At 35.2% G+C, this 21,893-nt stretch overlaps 1 protein-coding gene across 1 annotated transcript in view; it reads left to right on the top strand.

The window, feature by feature from the left end:
- The window catches only part of ADAM10 (ADAM metallopeptidase domain 10), a 133,622-nt gene that overhangs the window by 79,151 nt on the left and 32,578 nt on the right, over positions 1-21,893 (top strand). Inside the window, exons 6-8 of the mRNA XM_028100032.2 lie at positions 7,818-7,967; positions 10,918-11,010; positions 13,832-14,015. Coding sequence (XP_027955833.1) covers positions 7,818-7,967; positions 10,918-11,010; positions 13,832-14,015 — 427 coding nt within the window. The remainder of the gene's footprint in view (positions 1-7,817; positions 7,968-10,917; positions 11,011-13,831; positions 14,016-21,893) is intronic.

Genomic DNA, 21,893 nt, shown 5'->3' with positions numbered 1-21,893 from the left:
TGTCCAATTTTCCTAGCACCATTTGTTGAAGAACCTTTTTTCCTTTGGATATTCTTTCCTGCTTTGTCGAAGATTAGTTGACCATAGACTTGAGGGTCCATTTTTTGGTTCTCTGTTCTGTTCCATTGATCTATGTATCTGTTTTTGTGCCAGTATCATACTGTCTTGATGATTACAGCTTTGTAATAATAGAGCTTGAAGTCTGAAATTGTGATGCCACCAGCTTTGGTTTTCTTTTTCAGCATTCCTTTGGCTATTTGGGGTCTTTTCTTGTTCCATATGAATTTTAGGATTATTTGTTCTAGCTCTGTGAAAAAAATTGATGGTATTTTTTTTAAAGATTTTATTTATTTGAGAGAGAGAGTGCAAGTGAGAGAGCACAAGCAGGGGGAGCAGCAGAGGAAGAGGGAGAAGCAGACTCCCCGCTGAGCAGGGAGCCCGAGGTGGGGCTCTATCCCAGGACCCTGGGATCATGACCTGAGCCAAAGGCAGATGCTTAATTGAGCCACCCAGGCACCCCAAGTTGATGGTATTTTGAAAGGGATTGCATTGATGTATAGATTGCCCTAGGTAGCATAGACATTTTAACAATATTTGTTCTTCCAATCCATGAGCATGGCACATTTTTCCATTTCTTTGTGTCTTCCTCAGTTTCTTTCATGAGTGTTCTATATTTTTCTGAGTACAGATCCTTTGCTGCTTTGGTTAGGTTTATTCCTAGGTATCCTAGAGTTTTTGGTGCAATTGTAAATGGAATCGACTCCTTAATTTCTCTTTCTTCTGTCTCGTTGTATAGAAATGCAATTGGTTTCTGTGCATTGATTTTATTTCCTGCCATGTTGCTGAATTCCTGTATAAGTTTTAGCAGTTTTAGGGTTTTCCACATGAAGTATCATGTCATTTACAAAGAGTGAGGATTTGACTTCTTTGCCGATTTGAATGCCTTTTATTTCTTTTGTTATCTGATTGCTGAGGCTAGGACTTCTAGTACTATGTTGAACAACAGTGATAGTGGACATCCCTGCTGTGTTCCTGACCCTAAGGGGAAAGCTCTTAGTTTTTCCCCAATGAGAATGATACTCACTGTTGGCTTTTCATATATGGCTTTTATGATATTGAAGTATGTTTCCTCTGTCCCTACACTGTGAAGAGTTTTAATCAAGAAAGGATGCTGTACTTTGTTATATGCTTTTCCTGCATCTCTTGAGAGGATCATACAGTTCTTGTCCTTTCTTTTATTAATGTAGTGTATTACGTTGATTGATTTGCGGACGTTGAACCACCCTTGCAGCCCAGGAATAAATCCACTTAGTCGTGGTGAATAATCCTTTTAATGTACTGTTGGATCCTATTGGCTAGTATTTTGGTGAGAATTTTTGCATCCATGTTCATCAGGGATATTGGTCTGTAATTCTCCTTTCTGGTGGGGTCTTTGTCTCGTTTGGGGATCAAGGTGGTGCTGGCCTCATAGAAAGAGTTTGGAACTTTTCCTTCCATTTCTGTGTTTTGAAACAGCTTCAGAAGAATAGGTATTAATTCTTCTTTACATGTTTGGTAGAATTCCCCTAGGAAACCATCCGGTCCTGGACTCTTGTTTGTTGGGAGATTTTTGATTACTGCTTCAATTTCCTTGCTAAAAGAAATGTAGTTTAATGTAAAGACACAGATAGTTTAAAAGGATGGTAAAGCATATATCACAAAATGCCAATCAGAATGTTAGAGTGACCATATTAATATTAAAGAATGTATATCAGTTCACAGAATATTACTGTGGACAAGGAGGGACCTTTTACTTTATCATGGAGAAATAATCCTGAATGTTAGTTAATAATGCAGTTAGTAATAGAGCTGTGAAATACATTAAGCAGAAACTGACAAAACTGAAAGGGTAACTGGAAAACTCTACAAATTATAGTTGGAGGTACACTTGTTTCTGAGTAGAGAAGTTGACTGATATGTTGATAGAGCAAGTAGATAGAAAACCAGTTAGGATATAGGCCACTTGAACACCACTCTGAACCAACCTGACCTAATTGACATTTATAGAGCTCTCCACTCAAAAGTAGCAGATATACATTCTTTTCAAGTGTACATGAACATTTGCTAACATATGCTAGGCTATAAAAGAAGTCCCAATAAGTTTAAAAGGATTGAAATTATATAGAATAAGTTCTTGGCTCTAAAGGAAATTGAATTAGAAATCAGTAACAAAAAGTCTGGAAAATTCTGAAATTTTTAGAAATTATATCACATCAAATGCAATTGGGAACTATTTTGAAGTGAATAACAAAAACACAAAATAATAAAATTTGTTAGATTCAGCTTAAGCTGAATAATCACTGGAAGAAATTTAATGCAAGGAAAGTTAAAGGATGTTCTTTGGTTAGAAAAAGGATGGAAACCAGATGGAAATTTAGATCTATACAAAGAAATGAAGAGTGCACAGGAAACATTTGCTAACAACAAAGAATTTGAAGTTTTAAATGATCATATTAGAAAAGAAGAAAGTTCTAGAAATCAGTCACATAAGCTTCCACCTTAAAAAGCTAGACCGGGAAGTACAAATTAAACTCTAAGTAAATAGAAGGAATCAAGTAACAAGAGAGGTATCAATGATATAAAAACAAGAGGAAATCAGTAGAAAAGATTAACTGATAAACCTCCAGCTAGTCCAATCAAGAAATAAAGAGAAAACACAAATTAACAGTACCATTTGAGCACATTGAGCCAATAAATTCAACAGCCAATTTAATGGGCTAATTCCTTTACAGATACAAATTAAGAAAAACAAACAGAAATAGAATAGTAGGTGTGTATATGATGGTATTAGATTGATACTTAATAATTTTCCATCAAGGAGTGTTCAAGTCCAGATATTTCACAATAGAAGTCTAAGCATTTAAGAAAGAAAAAAAAAAACCAATCTTATACAAAGCTCTTAAGAAAATAAAGGAGAAGGGAATACTTCTTCACATATTCTGTCAGAGCAGCATTACCCTGATACCCACACCAGACAAAGACATTACAGGAAAACTAAACTACAAGCCTATATATATATATATATATATAACTTAAATATATATGCAAAATTTCTTAAACAAAATATTAACAAGTCAAACTCAGCAATATATAAAAGAAGATAACACATCATGGTCATAGCATAATCAGGCAAGAAAAAGAAATGAAAGGCATACAGACTGTAAAGGAAATAAACTGCATTTATTTGTAGGTGACATTGAGAGTAGGCTTAGAAAATCCTGATGAATCTAGGAAAAGTTACAAAATTAATAAGTAAATTTACCAAGGATATAGGATAGATACAAAGTCAGTATGAAAAACATTAGTCGTATCTTATACAATACCAATGAACATTTAGAAAATGAAATTTTAAAAAGCCCTCTAAAAATATCATTAAGAATAGAAAATACTTAGAATAAATTTAATAAAATATGCACAAGACATATGAATACTATAAAACATTGCCAAGAAAAATTAAATGTCTAAACGCAGAAATATACTGTGTTTATTGTTTGGAAGACTCAGTATATACTGTCAGTTTTCCCCAAATTGTTCTGCAGAGTCAGTCAGTGCAGCCCCTATTGAAATCTCAGTGGGGATTTATAGTAATTGATAAACTGATTCTGATAGGCTGAAATGTAAAGAACCTAGAATAGTCAAAAGAATTTTCAAAAAAGAACAAAGCTAAAGGATTTTGATTTAAAGCCATATTAGTCAAGATAGTGTCCTCTTGACCTAAGGAGAGAGTCCTTAGGGTCAGTTGATTTTCACAAAAGTCCCGAGAAAGAGCAGTCTGACAAATGGTACTGGCATAATTAATTGGATATCCATATAGAAAAAAAAAAATCAAACCTCAGCCTGTACACTACACCTTATATAAAAATTAGCTGAAAATAGATAATAAATCTGTATGCTTAAGGCTAAAACTTAAAACTTCTAGAAAAAAAGAAATTTTTGTCACTTTGGCATAGGCAACAATTTTTTAGGATACAAAAATACCCTACAAAATTTATCAACTGGACTCTGTCAAATTAAAATCTCAAAAGACACAGTTAAGAAAATGTAAAAAGCCAATCAAAAACTAATGATGTAATGTATGGTGATTAACATAACATAAAAAAAATGAAAAAAGAAATGTAAAAAGCCAGAGACTGTGCAAAAATGTCAGCAGTACATCTGACAAAAACTTCTCCAGAATATACAAAGAACTATTTTATCTTAAAAAAAATGCATGAGCTCCAGTTAAAAAATGGGCAAAGCATTTGAAAAGATATTAAAAAATATTTTGGATTTTGGGGTAGAGAAATACTTTGAATATGACATATCTTTTAACTATTAAAATTTGATATATTTCACTATATGAAAATTAAAAGTAAAAGACACCTTAAAGTGAAGACAGTTATAAACTTTGAGACAGTATTCACAATACATAAAACTAATAAGGAATTGTTTTCAAGAAATAGAGTAATCCTTTTCCTATTTAGAACAGCTAATAAAAACCAACCTCGCGTCAAAATATAAAATTTTCTTTTGGTTAAAAGATTTTATTTATTTGAGAGAGAGAGCGTACGTGTGTGTGCACACATGAGCACGAGCTGGTGGGGGGGACCAGAGGAAGAGGGAGAAGCAGACTCCCTGCTGAGCAGGGAGCCAGATGTGGGGCTCGAACCCAGGACCCTGAGATCATGACCTGAGCTGAAGGCAGACACTTAACTGAGCCACACAGGCACCCCGAAATACAAGTTTTTTTTTTTTTTTTAAGATTTTATTTATTTATCCGACAGAGAGACAGCGAGAGAGGGAACACAAGCTAGGGAGAGTGGGAGAGGGAGAAGCAGGCCTCCCGCCGAGCAGGGAGCCTGACGCAGGGCTCAATCCCAGGACCCTGGGATCATGACCTGAGCCGAAGGCAGATGCTTAAGTGACTGAGCCACCCAGGCGCCCCATAAATTTTTTAAATATAAATATTTAAAAGTACCTATGTGTATGTTTATATGTGTGTCTGCATGTGCATGTTTGTGTGTGCATTTGGAAGCATTGAAGAGAGAACAAGGCTGTGAGGAATTATGGGGCTGGATCTTAGGAAAATATGAGAATGCCTAGACAAGTGAGCATGGCCTTTGGGGCTATCTTTTCTCCAGGTGTATCTTCTAGTTCCCGATAAGGTAGCGGAGAGACTGAGAAGCTGAGTAGAACTCTGCAGATTCTTGAAGCTAAGGATAAAAATAGTACTTACGGCCTCTCAGAAGGGCTTTAGGTTGGGATCTTGAAGGGCTACTCCCTGGGAGTAAGGGTGAGTCAAAAAATGTTCTACCTCCTTCTGTCACGGGGATTAAAATTCTGTATCACAGATGCTTAATGTCTAATTAGAGTAAGGTGATCCAGGATTACTAGTGCATCAAGCCTAACTGATTGCCAGAAGAAAAAATAAATCTTGTCTTGAGAAAGGTATCATCACCTGAAGCCTAAAATTGTATCTGAGGTTTTTCATGTATGTTGTCTGGCACTCAGTTAAAAATAATAAGCCTATGAACAAACAAGACAACATGATGGAAGAATAAGAGGGGAAAACTATTGTATATTAAACATCAGTGATACAAGAATAAATGACATAGAGTATACACCCTCAGAGAGCTTACATTCTAGCTGGGATGCCAGACATGTAAACAACCTAAAGTTTTCCATATGATGAAATGATCAGACACATACAGACTTCAACATGGTCAAATACATAAAGATGGAATTTAAAATTACAGCAGAAAACTGAAAATGAAAAAAAGAGCCTGATGAAAATTCTAGAATTGAAAAGTATAACAGCAGAAATAAAGAATTTGATGGGTTTAGAGCTGGATGGTGTATCATAAGAAAACAGAGTGAACCACTAAGAAACAAAAGGATAGAAAAATACAAAAAAGATAGATAAGGGATTCCTTAAAAAGGTCTAGCATATGTATAATTGATATCTCAGGGGGGAAAAAGTGAGAGTGAAATAGGGACAGATATGGCAGAGAGTTTTCCAAATATGATAGAGGATATCAACAAATTTGGTAAACCCTGCAATTAGAGTAGGATAAATACTTTCCAATGAAAGTAACACCCTAGCATGTTACTAGAAAAGTCTAAAAACCAAAAGATATATACTCTTAAAAGCAACCAATAATAAAAGTCCAGTCACTTTCAAAGAAGCAACAGTTGAAATGACAGCTCATTTTTCATTGGAGACTGTTGAAAACAGAAGACAGTGCAGTGTGCTGAAACTGAGTAACTGCCATCCTAGAATGCTCTACTCAGTGAAAATAAATAAAGGTAAAATGAAGGCAGTAATTGAGAGAACAAACATGGAGTTGTCAAGGGAGAAGGAAAGTATAAAATGTGAGTGTAAATTTGGAATTGTGGCTTAAAATCTAATTTAATTTGAATTCTCTGTTACTATGTCATCAAAATTCACTTAAAATGGAGCTCTTAGATGTCAGCAAATGTTTAAGTGCTTGGGTTCAGTAGCAGTGCTGATTCTTTAAACAAATACATACTACTGGGCGCCTGGGTGGCTTAGATGGTTGGGCGTCTGCCTTCTACTCAGGTCATGATCCCAGGGTCCTGGGATCGAGTCCCGCATCGGGCTCCCTGCTCCTTGGGAGCCTGCTTCTCCCTCTGCCTCTCTCTCTCTCTGTCTCTCATGAGTAAATAAGTTAAAAAAATCTTAAAAAACAAAACAAAACAAATACATACTGAATATCTACTGTTTGCCTGCCAAGTCTGTGTTAGGTGATAGCAGTATATCGAGAAGCAAACACAGAGGTAGTTTCTTCTTTCTGGAGCTCATATTCTAGTGGTTGAAGTAATGATGGTGGGCTGGGGACAGAAATTAAACCAATCACCACATAATAAACTAAAGTCGCACTATGTAAGGGACATGGGAATATGGTTCTGTGAGGTGGTATGATGGATAAATTGACCTTTGCTAAGTTTGAAGGGAGAAGTTAGCTAGGTCAGGAGAGACAATGGTAGTATGTGCAGAGACCGTCAGGAGACAGACGATGGTGGAGGATTGGAAAGAAGGCCTGTTTAACTGTAGCACAGAGAGCAAGAGTTGAGTTCTGTGGTAGATAGTCTCTCTCTTTGAAATAATATAGAATGAGAAGAAACTGGGCAGGTAAGCAGAGACTGCAATGCTAATTTGGTGGCACATGTAAAGGATTTAGGACTTTATCCTTAGTGCAGGAGGAAGCCTTGAAATCTATTGTACAGGTGGGTTATATTTGCAAATTTGCATTTTGAAAAGATTGCATGCAGTATGGAGAATAGAGTGAAGGCCAGTAGTGGATATGGATGGATTATATTGCTATTATTGCAGTATTCTAGGTAGTAAGTGATGGTAGCTTGGGGTGATGTGCGGGCGCCCTAGATAATGGGCATATTCCCTAGGTATTTAAGGGATCAATTTGACAGGACTGGGTAATAGATTGGGTATTAGAGGGAGATAGAAGACGATATCAAAGTATTATAAACAACTATAAGACTTGCTTTATATTTAAATGATTACATATTAAAAGGTAGGTTTTGAAAATGTTTAAAAGTGGAAGAATTGCTTGAATAAATTACAGATCACCTATACAGTGGAATGTTATGAGGCTCAAAGCGAGGTTTATGAAGAATTTTTAACGGTGTGGGGGAATACCTCTGGTGTTCCATAATAAAATAGAATATGAAATTCTACATAATGTGTTCTTAGCTATGTAAATTTATAATAATAGTGAAGCATACTAATTATCAGAAATGACTTTTTTTTTGACATATAGACACCTCAAGAAGAACATGCTGTTAATGGTCCAGAACACCTGAGGAAAAAACGTACAACTTCAGCTGAAAGAAATACTTGTCAGCTTTATATTCAGACTGATCATCTGTTCTTTAAATATTATGGAACACGAGAAGCTGTGATTGCCCAGGTATTTATAATTTTGCTACTATTTTAGGAGTTCTCATACTGTTTCATTACACCTCTATTTTCCTCTAAGAATTAAAGTTAAGGCATATCCCTTTTTTGGAAAAAAAATACATATTTTCAATAATTATAAAATATGTAGGATAAGTACACAGACTAAAAGACCAGTTAGGATATTTTAGAATCCTCCAAAACAGGTGTAAGAAAATGATTTCGTGAAGATGATGACACTGGAGCTTAGCTTTGAAAACGGGGTGAAATTTTCAGCTGTGGTCCTAAAGGAGGGAAGAATAGAGGAATCCTTCTAACGAGAAGTATTTAATTTCTATTCTGTATTCCCATTGTACTTAGTGCTTGTTTTTTGTTTTTATTTTTGTTTTGTACTCAGCACTTTCAGAGTTGTGCTATTTGCGTTTTTTGTCTTCTCACCCTTATTAAAGTAAAAAGTTTTTGGAGAGACTCTTCAAAATGTCCTTTCTGTTGAAGATTCCCAGTGAGAATTTGATAATGCATTTTGACTCCAAATTTGATTTGAGACTAAGAGAATGTAGGTCCCACTAGTATAAATGGTGAACTCATTTTGATGGTGGTGATGAGCTTAATTTTAGATGTGTTTAAGAGCCAAGTGGTCATTCCTTAGGATATTGAAAATGTAGATCTGGAGCTTGGGAGAAGTTAGCCCAACCTTAAGCTTTCTGCATAGAATTTAAGGATACAAAAGATGGAGTTGAAGTAATGGGAGAGAATGAAATTAAAAGGGAAGAAACTGGGGGGATAATATCTGTATATAGTGAATAGGATGAGGAAGAGAAGCTATGGGGTAAAACATAATAGTAAAACAGGTAGGAGATTAAATGGAATTAGCCAAGGAAGAAACAAGTTTCAAAACCAAATGCATGGCTAACGGTGTCATATTGCAGAAAGATCAAAGAGAATGACTACAGTGTGTTAATTTGCTAGATGCCGGGGGGGGGGGGCGGGGGGGAGTCCTTTCACGTGTATATCAAATCAAATCAAGATTATATCAAATCAAATCAAGATGTACACTTTAAACACCTTACAGTTTTATTTGTCAATTATACCTCAATAATACTGAAAAAAAAATGACTACAAAAGGTAGCTGGTTTTTATTTACTAGAAGATTATTGATGAGTTTTAAGCTGATAGAGTTGTGAGGGTGAAAACGTTGCAAACAGTAATAAATGGGTTGGCCAAAGCAGTGAGGGTTTTAAGAAATGTGAAAAATAGAAACAAATATGGTGACTTAGAAGTAATATGGGGGTGGAAGGAGGACAGAGAATAGATGAGTAAGTTGGTAGGAAGAGGAAAATAATCCAATAGAAAAGCAATGTAAGATATGAGAGAAAAATTGATAGGGAACAGTGTTCTTGACGTTTTAGTAAGGATTGGGATGAGAATAAAGAAAAGCTTCCTTTTAAGGAAGAATTACCCTTTGAGGAAGATAGAAATGGATGAATATAGAAAAATTTGAAGGTAAAGAGGGAGGGAAGTAAAGATGAAGTCTCAGTAAAGTATGAAGTATAATCATCTGTGGAGGAATGTTTGAACTACCACCGTTGGGAATGGAGTAGAAACAGAATTGGATAAGGGATTACCAAGCCAAGCTGAGGTTCAATAGCATGAATTTATAATGGACCTTGTCAGCACTGTTAGAACTTTATCAGTTTGGCAGCCTGGGCTACTTTTGAAATTATTGTTAATACTTCTATTTGACTATCTTAAGTTTATGTAATTTCTTTGAAAATAATTTTAAAAGAATATATACATGTTTTTACATAAACTATAGCAAGAATGCTTTTTATAAATGAAGATGGGAAAGTGGTTTAGAAGCCAGAGAATTTAGTTGGGAGTCAGCTAGGTAAATAGAGAATCCCTTTATGTTCTGTCACCATGTTTAATTTTCTCCTAGAATTTAGCAAATCTTTTTTTTTAAAGATTTTATTTATTTGACAGAGAGGGAGAGAGAGAGAGCACAAACAGGGGGAGTGGCAGGCAGAGGGAGAGGGAGAAACAGGCTCCCCGCAGAGAAGGGGAGCCTGATGTGGGACTCAGTCCCAGGACCCTGGGAGCATGACCTGAGCTGAAGGCAGACGCTTAACCAACTGAGCCACCCAGGTGCCCTAGAATTTAGCAAATCTTAATGTATCTTATTTATATTTGCGTTACTTCCTCTCTCCCGTCACCCTCTAGAATATCTTTGTAAATTTATAGGGACCTTTTCTGTTTTTCACCATTGTGTCCCCAGCACCTAAAACAGTGCCTAGTATATAATAAGTGGTCAACAAAACTTTTAAAGATTATGTGTACTAGTGCAGCAATAGAAAGCCTGAAGTCAGAGGATGACTGAGTGTCCTGACATTATCAGGGAAGTTTTTTTTTTTGGAGGGAGAGAGCACGAGAGAGTGGGAGTGGGGCACGGGCTTGGGCAGAGGGAGAGAGCGAATCCCAAGCAGGCTCCATGCCCAGTGCAGAGCCTGATGTGGGGGCCCGATCCCATGACCCCGAGATTACGACCTGAGCTGAAATCAAGAGTCAGACGCTTAACCCACTGAGCCACCCAGGCACCCCTATCAGGGAAGTTCTTACAGGAGATGTTTGAACTGAATCTGATGGATAAAGATACTCATAAGGAAATAGCATGTGAAAAGGCACGGAGGTCTGACCTTGCAGGATTGATTGAGGAAACAAAGTTTTATGTGATTGAAGCAAGAGTGATGTTTGTTTCTGGCTGGAGAAGGGTCTGGAAAAGCCACAGAATCTTCCCTCTTAGCCCCACCTCACTAATCTATTTCATCTTTTCATCCACTATATAATGTAGACATTTTAAAATTTGAGTGTGGTGGAACATTCTTGATTCGGAAAATAGAAATTCACAGCTTTATTCACATTTTAATATTGCCTCTAAAATGTTATTCTTTTTTTTAAATCTATAGATATCCAGTCACGTTAAAGCAATTGATACGATTTACCAGACTACAGACTTCTCCGGAATCCGTAACATCAGTTTCATGGTGAAACGAATAAGAGTAAGGAATTTTAATAGTTCAGAACATTACGAAAGAGAAACAAGGACCTTGTTTATAAAAAGAAAAATGCTTTTTACTTCATTTTTATGCCTTAATAGTTTAGATTGTTTTGCTGATCCAGTTTATCTTTATTCTTGGCTTTTACACAACATGCGCAGACGCACACAGAGACACACACAGGGATACTAGGTTTATCATGTAAAAATGAAATCTATAGGACTTTAATCTGGACTGCAAAAGAGGTACTGTCATTCTGTATTCTATCTGATTAATATGCCAGTTAGAAAGCCCTAGTCTCTCAAAAACTACAGATAGAGTACTTGACATTCTGCACCCCCTTATCATTTCCCAGGTTTTTTTTTTTTTTTTTTTAAGATTTTATTTATTAGAGAGAGAGCACAAGATGGGGGAGGGTCAGAGGGAGAAGCAGACTCCCCACTAAGCAGGGAGCCCGATGCGGGACACGATTCCAGGACTCTGGGATTATGACCTGAATTGAAGGCAGTCACTTAACCAACTAAGCCACCCTGGCGCCCTATCATTTCCCAGTTTTTAAAGATTTGCCTTGTGCAGTATTTTTCAGAGTGTGTCCCATTTGGTGCTCTAGAGGAGGGAAGGATAGATAGAATGGTTAAATAAAATTGGAAGTTGGAAAAACACTACTATGCTCTCTTCTTGTAAATTCATAGTACACACTAACATATCTCAAATTTCGATAAGTCCTTCAGGAGAGAAACTCATAATTTTCAAAAGTCATTTGACCATGGAACCTTTTCTGTATTAATGTCAACTGAGAGTCCAAAGAACTGTAAAACACATTTTGAGAAATGCTCACCTAGAGCCACAGGTTCACTGATGGTTAATTTTAGTGTTATAAATTTAAATAAGTAGATATTAAATTACTAACAAAATTGGGTTTCATAAATTTTCCAAATATGAATTCTTTCTATGTGTATAGGCTTTTAAGAATCTGAATTGATAAGCTAGATAAATAGCTTGAGTTTAAAAAAAAAATCATTTTACAAAAGTATTTGCCATAAGATTTCTTTATATTTGTGCTTCTAATTTTCTTAAAATATGATTGACTAATTTATAGTTTTTGTTCATGCATGTTATATATTTAATAGCATAGTTAAAAATGGTCCTTAGTAATATGATTAAATGTTAAATTGGACTTTAAGGTGAAATGTGGTTTGTAGATAAACAGTATAAGAATTGTTCATAATCAGTTGCTTTCCTGTATTTTGAGAGTAACTTAAGTCCTTAAATGAGCAAGTAAAAGTGATAATAATTATTGTTTAGTAGGCAAAGCAATAAAATGCAAACTAGTGAAAAGTAAGGAATACCAGAACAAATTATAGTGAAGCACTTTTTTTTTTTTAGTACAATGATTTGCATTATGAAGAAATGCATGTATATGAATGGATAGTGTGGCATTTGGTTGTTTTCAAGCTTTTAACTAAATCTCATCTGAAGATTCCTTCTGACCCATTAATTTGAAATTTATATCAATAAACATTTAAATATTATCTCATTTTTAATATAGTTAACTACAACTTAGATGCAATTTTTTTTGGAGCCAATATTATAAAAATCTGAGGGAATTTCATTTCACTATTTAGTGGGAAAAAGCCATCTATAGCATGTCTCTAAGCATGGGCTATTTATAATATATAGCGTGATTGCTTTTGGATTTTTTTTGTTAGATGACCATTACTGATTGTTTTTAGTTGTTAATAGAGAAACCATAAATCTGTCCTTAAGCAGTTGCCCGCAGTAGTGTTTTTGTGATCCTGCTTCTGAGCCTCTTGGTTTTACTGAAGAGTGTGGAACCTAGAAAGACCTGCAGTTCTCATTTTATCAACGTTATATCCTCCCTTTACTACTAACATTTTCAATAGACTGAGGACTGCCTTCTAAAAAATGTTTACTTTCATGCATATCCCTTTTTATTCTGTATCAACAGTTGTATATGTAATTTTCTGACTTGGGGAAAGCCAAATTGTTCTAGAACTTCAGAGGACAGGCAGGGGTCTCTGAAAGGAGGCAGAGGCTAATAAATGAAGTTTTTGTTTAGTAGAACAAGTAGAAGTAGTTCAGTAGAACTGATTATTCTTCAGATGGTGAAGGAGGAACCTGCACTAGGAGTACAGTAGCTAAGTATCAAAAGAAGCATTCTGGAGGAACTGAGCTTGATACAGTAAGAGAAGAGAATGGGGAGTAAAAAAAAATTCTTGCCCACATTCGGGGAAAAAAATTGAACTTGCATTTTGTTGGGCTTGACTCGTATGATTTTAGGCAAGCAGAACCGAGGAAATGATTTGGCTGTTGAATTGATGGTCTTGGGTTTGATAACAATTTTATGTTCTAGTAATTAGCTAAAATTTAGGGGTTTATATCCTTATACTTTCCACCATGTGCAGGAGATTAGTACTGAAAGAGACTTGCTCACAAGATTAAATTTGAGAAACTGTACTTCCTTTATTGGAAATTTTGAAAGCAGAACTTGTTTTTCCATCCCAAGTGTTCATTGTTTAGAAATTTGGTCGATACTTGCCCAGAAATTTTTAACATACTCAATTTTAATTCTCCTACTCAGCCTTTCTTTTTTCCTTTTTTTCTTTTTTTTTTCTTTTTGGCTTCTATGATCAGCTCAGGGATGGGGGCTGTGGGAACAATTGTAGAAGCCTTAATTCAGGCCTGATTTCCCTTGGGTTCCAAGCGTATTGTCCAGGCGGATGCAGAAGAAGGTGAGCAAAGACTTTACACATAGGCTCTGCTAACATTAATTGCCTATTTAAATAGTTGTCTTGGATTTTAGATCAACACAACTGCTGATGAAAAGGACTCTACAAATCCCTTCCGTTTCCCAAATATTGGTGTGGAGAAGTTTCTGGAATTGAATTCTGAGCAGAATCATGATGACTACTGTTTGGCCTATGTCTTCACAGACCGAGATTTTGATGATGGTGTTCTTGGTCTGGCTTGGGTTGGAGCACCTTCAGGTAGTTTATCCATGTCTTGGCTTAATACTTCAAACAAGCAATTTTCAGGGCACATTAAATTTTATAAAAGTATAGTAGAAACTGATGCCTGTACAATATCTTAATTTAAAGAGCTTGAGTTAGGCAAGAGTCATAAGCATAATGTAAGTAGAAAAATAGATGGACTAGCTTTTTATTTTGAAATGAGTACTAACAGGGAGATAGCCTGACATTTGGTATATTCAGTGGCTGAAATAATTTCATGAGGAAAAAGTGGTGCTTATTTCTGAAAACAAAAATGAAATACTAATTTTTTCATAGAAGTTAATATTATTAATTAAAAAAAAACTTTTCTGGGAAAGAGGTCCTTAGAATTAAAAGGGGAAAACTATGTTCTTGCTTCTGTTCTGCAATGAGATAGCAGAGAAACCCCAGTCAGAAGCAGTAGGTAGAAAAGAAAGACTGCCCTTATTATTATTTTATTTATAGCCTTTATTTTAACAAAAGGTAAGTGTTGCCTGAAAAGAGATGTAAGCAGGAGGCCTCAGTACCCTCAGCCCCAGTACCCTCAGCTCCACTACCCTCACCACCTGGGCCCAAACTCTGCTGGGGTCTCTCCTTAACCATGGAAACTGCTGTCACTAACAAAGCTGGGATAGGATAATCCCCTTCCCATTACAGTGGGGGTAGGGGGACTGTAACTTACAGTCTAATAAGTTCAGGAACCTAGTTTAGAGAAACACAAATTTATTAATTGAAAGATTGGGTAGAAACAATCCTAGGAATATAAATTTTGCCATAAAGAGTTTGATCAGTAGTCTGTTATCTTTTGAGCTATATATGGTAATATCTCTTCTGATGTATCATTTCTATCTTTTTAAAAGATAGAATGCTTTATGCAGGGTAAGGGAAGCTTTTCTATTCCTGTTCTTTAATTAGTTTATTGTTTGATCTGTGATGTATATTTTAACATTTTAAGTAGTAGTATATTTTAGCTTTTATATTTCTTGCTTTATTTTTAAAGCCAGCAATGAATATTACTTTCACAATTTTCAAAGCTTCTTTTGTTTTTCTTCCACATTTTCATGATGTCATTAAGGTGCAGATTTATGTCATGAACTATATATCATAGTACAGTATTTTTGGAGATTTATATTTGTCTCTTAGGTTGATCTGTCCTGGTTTTGTGTTACTTGCATTGTCAGCAGATTGTATAATCTCACTCTTTCCTATGATAATTTTACGTTTTATAACTTGTATATTCTGAAATTTCTTTTCCCCTTCTTGAATAAGTTGGATGATTTATTATAAAGTTTATGGTTTCTTCTACTTATTCATTAGTAAGTACTGTGAAAATTCAAGGATTCATTTGATTGTTTGTTGTAAATTACCATTAGTATACTAAATTACTATATTTTCAAAGTGTCTTCCTTAACTGTAACAGCATCAGCATCAGCATCACCTGGGAACTTGTTAGAAATGCAAATTTTTGGACCCCACCCAAGTCTACTGAATCAGAAACTCTAGGTGTAAAGTGCAGCAGTCTTTGTTTGAACAAGGCTTCCAGGTGATTCTGATTCACATTCAAGTTTGAGAACTACCATATTCATATTTTTGTCTCTAAGGAAACTTACTCATAGAATGGCTTCTGGGCAAGTGATTGGATGATTTCAAACCAGAAACTGTTTTACATTTTCAGCTTCAGACTTTTGTTCATTAGGAATGTAATGCTCCTGAAGGAGCTTGGTCAGTTTTTTAAAATCTTCAGATAGCCTCATATCTATAGATGCAAAAATAGACTGTATTTTTTTTTTAAGATTTTATTTATTTATTCATGAGAGACGGGGGCGGGGGAGAGAGAGAGAAGCAGAGGGAGAAGCAGGCTCCCAAGGAGCAGGGAGCCTGATGCGGGACTCGATCCCAGCACCCTGGGATCATGACCTGAGCGGAAGGCAGACACTTAACCATCTGAGCCACCCAGGCGCCCAGAAATAGACTGTATTTTTAGGATAGTTTTAGATTCACAGAAAAATTGAGCAAATAGTATGGAGAATTCATGTACACCCCACCCATACATATCATTAATAGTTTGTATTAGTATGGTACATTTGTTACAATTAACAAACCTATAGTTTCCTTATTGTTGACTGATATTCGTAGTTGATTCAGATTTTTTAGTTTATACCTAAGGTCTCTTTTTTGTTCTAGGATCTCATCCAAGATACCACATTACATTTAGTTACCATGTCTCTTTAATCTTTTCTTGACTATTATAGTTTCTTGGGCTTATTTTGCTTTTGATGATTCTTGACAATTTTGAGGAGTACTGGTCAAGTATCTTGTGGGATGCCCCTCTGTTGCAGTCTCTTTGATGTTTTTCTCATGATTAAATTAGGGTAATGGGTTTGGAGGACAATTCGCCTTTATATCTAGTTATTTTGATATTTGGACCACCATTTGTGGTGCTGCTTATTTTACTGAACAGCAGTGGGCAAAGTTCTTGACTGAAAATGGGACATATAACTTGTATTTTTGTCATAGGTCCTTCATCTGATACCCTCTTCCTTTATTCTATGTTAAACCCCCAACTCCAGTTCTTAGAAGCCTTTTTCTAAGAGCTGTTGGGAAGGGGCTAGGGAGAGACAGAAGAATGGGGACCAGAGTGGAAAAGAGAAGGGATCTTTGTTCTTTTTTTTTTTTTTCTCCCAATATTTTATTTGAGAGAGAAAGCCCAAGAAAGAGCAGAGAGCACAAGCAGGGAGGTGGGGAGCAGGGTAGAAGCAGACTCCTCACTGATCAAGGAACCCGATGTGGGGCTCCATCCCAGGACCCTGGGATCATGACCTGAGCCGAAGGTAGATGCTTAACCAACTGAGCCACCCAGGCGCCCTGATCTTTGTTCTTTTGAGCCAGCTTTTTCTAGTATAGGGTACCTGCCTTAACATGACATTGATGGTTTTCTCCTCTTCCCTTTACCCTTTGACTACCTGAACTGAGTTTTATATTTGACTCACATTGTGTTTTTTAAAAAGATTTTTATTTATTTATTTGAGAGAGAGTGCACAAGCGGGGTAAAGGGCAAAGAGAGAGGGAGCTCGAGCTGAGCGTGGGGCTCGATCCCAGGACCCTGAGATCATGACCTGAGCCTAAGGCAAACGCTTAACCAACTGAGCCACCCAGGCACCCAACATTGTATTTTTTTATAGGGAAAAATCTATAATTGGTTTTATTGATTATTTCAGTACCCTTCTGAGGTGTAGGTATTATTACCTCCATTCCGCAGATGAGGAAACTTGGACTTAGAGACTTTGTGACTGACCCAGAATCACACAGAACCCAGAGTCTAGACCTTTTGACTCTAGGTTCAGTGCATTTGGTAGTTATTCTACTAAGTATTATATACTATAATATTCTAGCTTTCTCTAAGATGTTTCTGATAAGAAGTTGAAATGTTTCCTGCATTTTAATAGAGGTTTTGTATTGTTGGAATCCATTTTTTTGAAAGAGAAGTTATAAAAGAGTTCTACTCTTTAATATTTAGACATCATTTTGGGTAATTGTCATGGCATAATGGGAAGAGCACTGGTTTGGGAGCTAGGAGACTGGGTTCTTGTCTGTTCTCGCTAAATTTAGGTAAGTCATTTTGCTTCAGTGTGTTTATTTTTCATTGTAATTTCTTCTCTTTGTCCTTTTTGAGACTGCACGTTCCTGTCTACAGATCTTAGTAATTTTTGTGGTTATCTGTTTATTAAAAAGTACCATTTCATAGCTGATCTGTTCAGCTTGTGATCTGTTACTGTTTCTTAGTTTTTTCATTTTTATTTGGCCTAATTAATTTTGATTTTGTTGTATTATTTAGCTTAGTTTCACTTAATTCTACAGATATTTTACTACAAATAGATGGTGGTGTGGAGGGTTTTGTTGTGATGTTAATTTTCACAGAATATTACTCAAATTATTAGCTATAGTCTTCACTGACTCAGTTAAGCTGGGAAAAGCAGTAAAAGTTGAAACATTTGAATAGTAGGTTTCTTGTTTTTAAGTCTTCTTACACTACTTTTTATTCTTATTTAATATCATACTGTAGTTGGGTACTGCCTTGGGTTTCTTTAATCAGGAAAACAGCACCTCCTGCCCAACTCCATAATTAGTGGAAACAACTAGTGAACTGGGCTGGCTTGGACGCTCCCATTTGAAATTACACAGGGATTAGAAGGGAGTCAAAAAAAAGGGAATCTGGTCTTCCAAACAAAGTCAGTGTTGATTATGAATCTGGCAAGATTTCTTTAAACTTTTCTTTGTATGAGCACAGTTCTGTGTTAAGCAGGTAGCCTCTTATCATTTAATTTAGAGACTGGAGCATTGATTCCTTAACTAAGTAAATTCCTTATATTAGATAATCTTTTTATTTTACTTCATTTGTGGCACCCTTCCAACATGCCTTTTGAGAGGGGTCATTTTTTTTTTAATATATTAATGTGCATTCTGTTCATATATTATCCTTCTTAATGTTATCCTAATGAACATAGTCTCAGTTTGGGCAGGCCACTGAGTAAGGCTAGCTCTGGAATTCATCTCTGTAGTTAATCCTGAACCATTTGTATTCTTCTGACCATTTGTGAAAAACATTTTTTGAGACATTTCAGTTGTTAGCAATAGTCTCTTCTGTTTTTCTTAGTTTAGAAATTTTAGTTTGATTTTACATATTAGGATTTAAGGGCATACAGAGCTCAACTTAGGGTTCTCAAGATAACCCACAGCCTATCAAATTCTTAACATGTTGTTTAAAAGTCTAATTATAAGGCTGGGAGATTTACATCATTAGAATATTACAACAGGACAGTTAATACTGGCATTTTGTGCAGTCTGGATTGTTCCATGCAGGATGTTTAACATCTCTTGTCCCTTCCTATTACTTGTGAATACTGTTCTCCAGACATGAAAGACAAATGCCCTAGGACATTTCCTGATAACCTGTCGGGGAGTGGAACTATTGTCTGATTCAAAATTACTGCTCAGATTAATATTGCATGATCAGTATGCTACTGTTAAGTTTTAAGTGTTTAGGCCTGCTCACATCAAAACTGTACTTGTGGACTCTGTCAGGGTATTATGTTATATTACCCTGTAGTTTTTCTAATTTGGGGCCTGGGGTTGGGGGTCTGTTTTAAAGTTTGGGAGTAATATTCTGTGACTTTAGCTCTCAGGCTGTACTGTAGATAAAAAAAAATGTCATTATCCTTCTTTGTTTACTGAGCCATCTATCCATCAGTAATAGCTTTTAACTCAAAATAATAAAATTTTGCCCTTCTCATTATTATTCACAATTTGTATTTTGTAATGATGACTACATGTAGTAAAATTTTAAATGTATAATATAAAGCAGTTACTGAACTTGAGCTATGGTTTAGCTATAGGTATATATAATATCACTGATTGAGTTTCTGGCACATCAGAACTAGTTGCATTATTTTGTAAAAAATTAAACCATAACTTAGCATTGGGTAAGGTATGGAATTGTTGAATCACTATATTGTACACCTGAAATTAATGTAACACTTTATGTTAACTATATTGGAATTAAAAAAAATTAGTGCACTACTGCCAAAAAAAAATTAAACCATAACTTATAAAATTAAATATAGTCTTATTTTTTCTGTATAATTGAGTTATTTTAACATATGTTATTAGTTTGTAACAAATACTAAACTTTTCTGTAAGTGATACACATTAAAACCAAAAGCATTTACTAAGATGTTAAACATGATGTAAAATTACAAAGACTATTTTCAGAAGAGTACATTCAAATTTATGTCTGATCTTCCCTTAAACTGTATAGACCTTAAAAATACAGAAAAATATATTATCAGAGTTTTTAATACATGCTATTTATTTTTTTCTTTTTTTAACTGATAGAGATTTACAGTGTGGAGTCTTTTATGCTTAATTCAAGTTTGACAGTACTGCATTGGACCAATTTGCATATGATAGCTCTTCATTAAGGCAGGATATTAATTTACTATTTGTTTAAAACTATTACAGAGTGCTTATTCGTATCTTTTCTAATTTCCAGAAGTAGTGATACAATCCTTAGACTCATCTCCAAAAGAGAAGTAGCCTAAGAAAATATATTAAATATTCATAAATCATTTGCTGTCAGTTTTCTTTGTAGAAAAGGTAGTAAGTTCTGAATATCATAAAGGTTCTCCATCTTGTGCTGGTTAAAATCTGCATATAGCTCAGTCTTTCAGTTTTCTGTGGCGCTTATTATTTTAGCTTCCTAAATCATAATGGTAATTCGTGTTAAATTTACCTTTTTTTGAAAAAAAAAACTAAGAGAGAGTGAGAGAGAGCACAAGAGGGGGGTAGAGTCAGAGGGAGAAGCAGACTGCCCACTGAGTGCAGAGCCTGATGTGGGGCTCGGTCTTAGGATTCTGGGATCATGACCTGAGCCAAAGGCAGACATTTAACTGACTGAGCCACGCAGGTGTCCCTGTTAAATTTACTTTCTAATGTTTAAAATGAATGGGTAGCAGTTGTAGTGTCATGCCATTCTTGCAAATCTATTTTTCATTGCCTTCTATTATATGCTTTATCAGGGATTATAAACATTAGATGTTTTAATGGCTTAATAACTTGGTTGTAATTTTGCATATAGAAAGCTAATTTGAAATAATTTGATCAGTTATCAGAACATCCTAACATTTGATTGTATTTTAATAAAAAAAATCAAAGAGAGAAACCCTTTACATGTAAATGTAAACTAAATAATTTTCACTAAGATGTATTCAGAGTTATTAAAAGAACTGTGTTCTTCTCAGTACAGTGTACATACAGACATGGGTTGGCCAGCCAGTTTCTGATTTTCCCATTGTTCTTTTTTTAATTTCTTATATTAACTGCCTTTAGATGTACAAGTACTTTCATTTTGGCATTAGGCTATTTTGGAAAGTTACTATTATGGAACAGGTGAACTACAAAGTGATTTAATATGTATAATAGAAGTAGTGTTATAGGTTTTCTTTTACAATTTGAAAGTATTCTCAAGACACATTGGAAAATCATAATTCAGCTTTTTGAACTTATTTTGAAAAAAATTTCAAACCTGCTGAAAAGTTGCAGGAATAGTATAGTGAACTCCTGATAGATTAATCGGTTAACATTTTTCCACATTTGCTTTCTTCCCCTTCCATACATCTTCTATCCTTCCTTCCCTCCCACTCCCCTTTTCTTGCCCACTGGACGTATTTCTTTTCTTCTCCTCCCCCCCCACTTTATTGAAGTATAACTGACAAAATTGTAAGATACCTCAAGTGTACAACATAATGATATGATATTCATGTATATTTTGAAAGGATTCCCCCCAATGAGTTAACACATCTGTCACCTCACATATTATTTATTTTTGGTGAGAATGTTTCAGTTTTACTCTCTTTGCAAATTTCATCTTATACAATACAGTGTTATCAACTATAGTCATCATGTTATACATTAGATACTTAGACCTTACTCATTTTATAACTGGAAATTTGTACCCTTTTACAAATCTCTCTCTATCCCTCTACTTCCTTGCCAGCCCCTTGCAACTACTAATGATTTTCTTTTTAAAAAAATATATGTATATTGCCTCTCAAGATAGTGAATCATGTACTCCTGTGCATCACTACTGTTATTTATGGAAGTGACTTTCTCAGAATCTACTTGAGAATATTTTGTTCAACTTTCATTTAAATTAAATGTTTTCTTTCTTTCTTTCTTTTTTTTTTTTTAAAATGAGAAGGTATAGGCTTTGTGTAAATATGGGTATATTCAAATTTAACAGAAACTTTTGTTTTGCTCAATTAATGGGAACAAAAATTAGGGAATATTATGATTATGAAAAACATTTTCTTAAGGGCC

The sequence above is a fragment of the Eumetopias jubatus genome, unplaced genomic scaffold (genome assembly GCF_037043125.1).
Source record: "Eumetopias jubatus isolate StellerSeaLion01/CBP00866 unplaced genomic scaffold, mEumJub1_p1.0 scaffold_7, whole genome shotgun sequence".
Lineage (NCBI taxonomy): Eukaryota > Metazoa > Chordata > Mammalia > Carnivora > Otariidae > Eumetopias > Eumetopias jubatus.
The sequence above is the reverse complement of the archived record's forward strand: the minus strand, read 5'-3'. Positions and strand labels throughout refer to the sequence as shown.